General features: G+C 39.7%; 1 protein-coding gene across 1 annotated transcript; it reads left to right on the top strand.

Annotated features, from left to right (window-relative positions):
* On the top strand, positions 1-1,578 carry UTS2R (urotensin 2 receptor). The gene has a single exon (XM_051999852.1). The coding sequence runs from the start codon at positions 505-507 to the stop codon at positions 1,576-1,578; it is 1,074 nt and encodes a 357-aa protein (XP_051855812.1). The 5' UTR covers positions 1-504.
* The last annotated feature ends 6,732 nt before the right edge of the window (positions 1,579-8,310 follow it).

The raw sequence follows: 8,310 nt of genomic DNA, 5'->3' as shown, positions 1-8,310 counted from the left end.
GCTGCATGCCTTTTGAAAACTCCAACTGCTGTCCCGTGGAAGCGAGAAGCCTGATGGAAAAGCCCATCTTAGCTGTACCCAGAACACCCAGGTCTGAGTGACTCTCCCTCCTGGAGTCTGACAATTCCCCGTCATCAGAAAAGAAACTGCTGCAGACATATCAGAATGTCTTCTCTCCCTCCTAACCCCTCAGCTGGGCTTTCTCCTATCATGCTCTAATCTGCCTCAACGCTGGCTCCTAACAGAAAGTGAGACAGAAGCCTCTAGGTAAAGACCGAAATTGGCCTTGGAAGGTGGTAACTGGGCTTCCCCACCTTGTCTGTCTCTTGTGGATTGCTGACCTGGTCCGGCCTGGCTTCCCTGCACTCCTCTCGACCCCAGCTAGTCTTTGCAAGATCCCTGATTGGCCACCGGCTCTACTTTCCGCTCTCACCCACATCCCCTAGCTGAGGCAGGCTGCCCTGGCCCTGATTGCTCTCCTGCTGTCCATACTTCTGGGGTGACATGGAGCTGGGTCCTTTCCCGAACGTCACTGCCAATGTCACCTTGGAAGGGCCAGGGGACAACAACGGCAGGTTTATCACTTTCTTCCTGGGCTGCGTCCTGGCCCTGATGTGTCTGGTGGGCACCATCGGCAACATCTACACCTTGGTGGTCATAAATTCTTCCATGAAGCTGGGAGGCTCCATGTACATTTACATCGTTAACCTGGCCCTGGCGGACCTCCTGTATCTGTCCACGATACCGTTTGTGGTCTGTACCTACTTTGCCAGGGATTGGTATTTTGGGGACATCGGGTGTAGGACCCTGTTCAGCCTAGACTTCCTCACCATGCACGCCAGTATATTCATCCTCACTGTCATGAGCACTGAGAGATACCTGGCTGTGGTGAAGCCCTTAGACACCATCAGCCGATCTCGGAACTACCGAAGAATGGTCACTGGCATCGTGTGGCTGGTGTCCTTCCTCCTGGCTCTGCCCACGATGATCCTCATAGACCTTCGCACAAGCCATCGGGATGGAGTGACCAAGCACATGTGCCATCCTACTTGGCAGCTGGGGGCCTACAAGGTCTACCTCACCATTCTCTTCCACACCTGCATCCTGGCCCCGGGACTGGCCATCTGCTACCTGTATGGCCGGCTGGCCAGGACCTACTGGCAGTCCCAGACCGCTGTCGTCTTCACCGCTGAGAGGACCAAGAGGTATCCCCGGGAAAAGGTCCTTTACATGATCTTCAGCATCGTCCTCACCTACTGGATCTGCTTCATCCCCTTTTGGCTGTGGCAGCTACTGGGCATCTACGACCAGCAGCCAGGGAGTAGGACTGGCAACACCGGAGTCTATGTCAACTTCATCGTCACTTGCCTGGCCTATGGAAACAGCTGTATCAACCCCTTCCTCTATACTCTGCTCTCTAATAACTACAAGGAATATCTCCAGAGCCAACAGAAGAGTGACATCTGCTTGTCCAAACTCAGAAGCAAGAGGTCTCAGCTGTCTGCGAGCCTCGGACAAACAGAGACCACGGCTATCGTCCAGATCAGCGGAACACTCTGCCAGGCCAGCTCTGTGTGAGAGGTAAGTTGGTTCATGAAAATACCCCCCAAAAAAGACTCTCAGACCTCCCCAACTTAGTAGGGAAGAAAGTAATCAGTGGCAGGAATACTGATGTAGAAAACAGGAAACTAACTCTCAGTTGGACACTCTCTATCTGACTGATCTAGGACAAGTTATCTATCACTTCTGGACCTCATTTCCCTTATAAGTGGAATAAAATATTTGGACTAAATGAACTCTAAGGCCTCTTCCAGCTTTAACATTCTGCAACACTAGGAAAAAGGTAACACGCTATATTACCTTGTTAAGATTTATGCTCTTTTAAATGTATATAAATAATACAAGAAATTTAGGACTATTCTCAGCAATATAATGATCTGCCACAATCCCAAAGAACTCACAATGAAAAATGCTATCCACCTCCAGAGAAAGTACTGATGTCTGAATATAGACAGAAACATTTTTTCACTTCTTCCCTCCCTTCCTCCTTCCCTCCTTCCCTCCCTTCTTCCTTCCTTCCTTCCTCCTTCCTTCCTTCCTTCCTCCCTTCCTCCCTTCTTTCTTTCCTCCCTCCCTCCTTCCCTTCCTTCCTCTTTTCCTCTCTTTTTCTTCCTTCCTTTCTTCCTTCCAATAGCTCTTTAGTAGAATCTCTGGGGTTCTCTAGGTATACCATCATATCATCTGCAAAAAGTGATAGTTTGGTTTCCTCATTGCCTACTCTAATTCCTTTAATCTCTTTCTCGACTCTTATTGCAGAGGCTAGTGTTTCTAATACGATATTGAATAATAATGGTGATAGTGGGCAACCTTGCTTCACTCCAGATCTTACTGGGAAAGTATGCATTGCATATGATGCTTACTGACGGTTTTAAATAGATGCTCCTGACTATTTTAAGGAAAAGTCCATTTATTCCTATACTCTCAAGAGTTTTTAATAGGAATGAGAGCATAGGAATAAATGGACTTTTCCTTAAAATAATAAGGAGCATCTATTTAAAACCAGCAGTAAGCATCATATGTAACAGAGACAAACTGCAACCATTCCCAATAAGATTAGGAGTGAAGCAAGGTTGCCCACTATCACCATTACTATTTAATATTGTATTAGAAATGCTAGCTTTGGCAATAAGAGTCGAGAAAGAGATTAAAGGAATAAGAATAGGCAATGAGGAAACCAAATTATCACTCTTTGCTGATGATATGATGGTATACTTAGAGAACCCCAGAGACTCTACTAAAAAGTTATTAGAAACAATTCACACCTTCAGCAAAGTTGCAGGATACAAAATAAACCCACATAAGTCATCAGCATTCTTATATATCACTAACAAAATCCAACAATTAGAGTTACAAAAAGAAATTCCATTTAAAGTAACTACTGATTGTATAAAATATTTAGGAATCTATCTGCCAAGGGAAAATCAGAAACTTTATGAGCAAAGGAATGGATGTTGGATTTTATCAAATGCTTTTTCTGCATCTATTGAGATGATCATATGGTTTTTGTTTGTTGGTTATTGATATAGTCAATTATGCTAATAGTTTTCCTAATATTGAACCAGCCCTGCATTCCTGGTATAAATCCTACTTGATCATAGTGTATTATCCTGGGGATGATTTTCTGTAATCTTTTTGCTAATATTTTATTTAAGATTTTAGCACCAATATTCATTAGGGAGATTGGTCGATAATTTTCTTTCTCTGTTTTCAACCTACTTGGTTTAGGTGTCAGTACCATGTCTGTGTCATAAAAGGAGTTTGGTAGGACTCCTTCAATCCCTATTTTTTCAAATAGTTTATTTAGCATTGGAGTTAATTGTTCTTTAAATGTTTGGTAGAATTCACATGTAAATCCATCTGGTCCTGGGGATTTTTTCTTAGGGAGTTGGTTGATAGTTTCTTCTATTTCTTTTTCTGAGATGGGACTGTTTAGGATATTTACTTCTTCCTCTGTTAGTTTGGGCAAGCTATATTTTTGGAGGTATTCTTCTATTTCATTTAAGTTGTCAAATTTATTGGCATAAAGTTGGGCAAAGTAACTCCTAATTATTGCTCTAATTTCCTCTTCGTTAGTGGTGAGTTCTCCCTTTTCATTTTTAAGACTAACAATTTGATTTTCCTCTTTCCTTTTTTTAATCAGATTTACTAAGGGTTTGTCTATTTTGTTGGTTTTTTCATAGAACCAACTCTTAGTTTTATTAATTAATTCAATCATTTTTTTACTTTCAATTTTATTGATCTCTCCTTTTATTTTTAGAATTTCAAGTTTAGTATTTGACTGGGGGTTTTTAATTTGTTTCTTTTCTAGCATTTTTAGTTGCAAGCCCAATTCATTGATCTTCTCTTTCTCTATTTTATGCAAATAGGCCTCTAGAGATATGAAATTTCCCCTTATTACCACTTTGGCTGCATCCCAAACACTTTGGTATGATGTTTCATTATTATCATTTTCTTGGGTGAAGTTATTAATTATGTCTATGATTTGCTGTTTCACCCAATCATTCTTTAGTATGAGATTATTTAGTTTCCAATTATTTTTTAGTCTACTTTCCCCTGGTTTTTTGTTGAATGTAATTTTCATTGCATCGTGGTCTGAAAAGGATGCATTTACTATTTCTGCCTTACTGCATTTGAGTTTGAGGTTTTTATGTCCTAATATATGGTCAATTTTTGTATAGGTTCCATGAACTGCTGAAAAGAAAGTGTACTCCTTTCTGTCTCCATTACATTTTCTCCAGAGATCTATCATATCTAATTTTTCTAGTATTCTATTTACCTCTTTTGACTTCTTTCTTATTTATTTTGTGGTTTGATTTATCTAATTCTGAGAGTGCAAGGTTGAGATCTCTCACTATTATAGTTTTGCTGTCTATTTCTTCTTGCAGCTCTCTTAATTTCTCTTTTAAGCATTTAGATGCTACACCACTTGGTGCATATATGTTTAATATTGATATTGCTTCATTATCCATGCTACTGCCCTTCCTTATCTCTTTTAATTAGATCAATTTTTGCTTTAGCTTGATCTGAGATCAGGATGGCTATCCCTGCTTTTTTGACTTCACCTGAAGCATAGTAGATTTTGCTCCAACCTTTTACTTTTAACCTGCATGTATCTTCCTGCTTCAGGTGTGTTTCCTGTAAACAACATATTGTAGGATTCTGGCTTTTAATCCATTCTGCTAACCACTTCCCTTCTTTCCTTCTTTCCTTCCTTCCATCCTTCTTTCCTTCCTTCCTTCCTTCCTTCCTTCCTTCCTTCCTTCCTTCCTTCCTTCCTTCCTTCCTTCCTTCCTTCCTTCCTTCCTTCCTTCCTTCCTTCCTTCCTTCTTCCTTCCTTCCTTCCTTCTTCCTTCCTTCCTTCTTTCTTTTTTTCCTTTCTTCCTTCCTTCCTTCTTCCTTCCTTCCTTCCTTCCTTCCTTTCTCTCTCTCTATTTCTTTTTTTCTCTCTTTCTTCAAGTCTTCTTGAACAAAATGACTAATCTGGAAATGTTTTCATGATTGTACATGCATAATCTAGAATAGATTACTTACTATCTCAGGGAGTATATTTTGTGTATACACAAATATACACATCCCCTCCCTTCCATGAACGTAGTAGAGTGAAGTAGAGACTAATATTTTCCTCATCAAAATTAGGTAAGATATTAAGCTTCTTTCTAATTATATATTTATGGAATTGATCAATATTCTCAATATTTCATGACATTTTATTTTTGGCTCTCACTTGTACATTAAACTGAAATTGTACCCTGGGATTGCATCTCAGAATATGTAGTATCATCAGTATTAACTTATTTTTGATAAATGTTCTGTGTTTGCTGGGAAAAAATAAAAATATAAGAAGTCTAGTTTTTATTTGCTAGAGACTAACCATCCGGAACAATTTATTCAAATGAATGACCACAAGAATTTTCTATCCTTCTCTCTCCCTTTTCTCTTTTCCTGGACTTGCTGCTACTGGGGAGACCTTAGCCTGAGGAGTCAATCCAAACTTAGGTTAAGGTGGTAGGGACGACTGGGATGATGGAGGAGGAGGAAAAGGGGATGAGCATTTCCACCTCGTCCTCCTCACTATCATTTCCATAGCTGGACTCTTCAAGCAGTCCTCCTAGCTCTTGCTACCACCCTCCTCACGCCCACTGTAGAGATTCCATTCTTACCCTGGTCCCTGTGAATTACTGCCCCAGATACCTTGAATATGGTTTTCTTCAGAAATACAGCTAATCTGCTTATTCTTTGTGAACTAAGTCCTTTTATCTCCTTTCTAAGTGTATGTTGCTAACAAGGTTTAGGTCCTTATTATCTTTTGCTTAGACTATTGTAGTTGTCTCCTGACTGGTCATTCTATCTCTATCCATTGTTTCTCTAAAAAGCTGTCCAAATCATCTCCTTAATTCAAATCTCTTTTTTGTTCCAAAATCTTCCCTAGCTCCCAATTGCCTATGCAAACTAAGCCTAGCAGCATTCAAGTATCTATCTTTTTAATATAGTTATATACATGCTGTCTATCCCATCAGATTGTGAGCTCTTTGAGTACATGGATTGTCTTTTTGCCTTTTTATTTCCAGCACTTACAACAGTGCCGAGCACATAGAGGACAATAAATTTACTTGACTGACTGACTGATCTTTCACAATCTGGAACTACTCTCTTTTTTTTTTTTTCTTTCTAAATCTTTTTCATACCCCTTTCCACAAACAACTGTTGCTGATCTTATTTGCTATGGCCAGCTCTGCTTCTGTATATTTGTAGAGGGTGACCCCCAGTTCAGATTGCATCAATACCTGTTGAAATCTTTATCTGTGTTCTAGGCCCAGCTCAGGTACCAACTTTCTCCATGAAGCCTTCTGAAATCTACTCTTCTCTTACCATCTCTCCACTCAGTTTAAAAAGATTTCTCCCACTTCAGATTTTCTTAAAGCACTGTGAATCTACCCTTCTGACTTGTTATCATGCTTTAAAAAAAAAATACAGTTCATGTCTTACTGTGAGGGATGTAGGAGACCCTTACTCAAAATGACATCTGGAGGATGAACTATCTTATCACAAGATAAGAAAGAGAAAGCTCATGGTAGGAAGCTCATCCTCCGGAGGTTTTAATAAACAACTTTTCTGCTTTCTACTGAGTGATCACTGAGTAGTCATTTGGGGTAAGGGTCTTCTACGTCCCTCATATTTCCATTAGACTGTATGGTACTCAAGAGAAAAAAATAAACCATCCCACCCACCCTCAGCCTAGCATAGTGCCTTACTTAGACTTTGCAGATTTAAAATAAATTTCTGCTAGATTATTGGTTGGATCATCTTCACTGTCTGTGTATGACAGATTTAAATAGAAAAAAAAGGAGGTAATGTGGAACATAGCACATATGTATTCTTAGCACACATATTGGGTGCTTCTGAAAGAAGTGGGAAATTCAAAGCTTTATCTTTGAGGAGGTGATGTGGCACAGTAAGAGATACACTCAAAGATGAATTCAAAGCTATATCTCAGAGAACATAGGTGATACTCAATCTGGAATCAGAGGGCCCAGCTCATCTCCTATCTTGAATACTTATAAACTCTGACATTGGGCAAATATTGAACCTCCTTGAGCTTCTGTTTTTTCACTTGTGAAATAAGAGGACTGTACTAGATGGCCTCAAAAGTCCCTTCCATCTGGAGATCCAGGATGCTCTATCAGATACAATATTTCCCAGAAGCTTATGGATGAGCTAGGGGAAATAAGATAATCATGCAAGCATAGCAACCAAACTAATTCTTTCCTCTACTTTCAGGAGACAGAAATTGTGTTTGATTAGTAGTTATGGCCAGGGTTCTCTGCCTAGGAAATTTGGAGAGGCTCTAGAGGGTAAGGGTGGGGCATCATTAATATAGATGAAATCTGTTTACTGTGACAATCCAGGGTAATTGAAAAAAGGAAAAGAAATCATGAAGGGGCAGCTGGAAGGAGGGGTGTGTGAGAGTGGGTGGGGTGGAAGAGGGGAGGCACAGTTCTGACCTCTTTACCTTGGTGATGGGGAAAGTAGGGAATTTATGATAATAATAATAACAGACATTTATAGGGGCTTTAAGATTTGCAAAAGATTTTGTGTGTATTATCTTGTTTGAGTCTAGCAGTTCTGTGAGGTAAGTACCTGAATATAGAGCAGTAGGACAGAATCCTCTACAAACCATAGGTCATGAATGAGCCTAATGCCTGGGACATGGCAGGGAATGCTATGATAAATGCTTGTTGATTGACTGAACGAATGAATGAATGAAGCTGTAACAGGCTTTTCCCCTGCAGAAATAATTACAGCTATCTTTAATCAACTCTCTCAACCACTGGATATGGAGTTTTCTTCTCAGTCTTGAAGATACTGAGGCTGAGGTTGATATGATCTCTGATCTTCAACATCTTTTTTTGGACTCTTCTATAAATTGTCTTGTTGTCTATGATCTCCCTTGGATCTCTCAATTCAATTGTCCCTCCAACATATACCTCTGTGATCATGGGCAAGTTTTAATGGAGAAGACCCTAGACTATACTGACAGGGATTTTTTCCCTGGGAGATAATCACTGGTGTTCATGTTTGCTATATAAAAATTATAACTATTTACACAGTCATATGTTAATTTTGATGTTTTTCATGTTAATGATGTATGTTTCAAATGTTTGTATACTCATTTACTTTTTTAATGTTGCAATTATTTCATTTCATTATTTTATTGATGGCTGGGGGTAGAATGCAGATCAGAAAAAGAAA

Source organism: Antechinus flavipes, chromosome 1 (genome assembly GCF_016432865.1).
Source record: "Antechinus flavipes isolate AdamAnt ecotype Samford, QLD, Australia chromosome 1, AdamAnt_v2, whole genome shotgun sequence".
Classification (NCBI taxonomy): domain Eukaryota; kingdom Metazoa; phylum Chordata; class Mammalia; order Dasyuromorphia; family Dasyuridae; genus Antechinus; species Antechinus flavipes.
The sequence above is the reverse complement of the archived record's forward strand: the minus strand, read 5'-3'. Positions and strand labels throughout refer to the sequence as shown.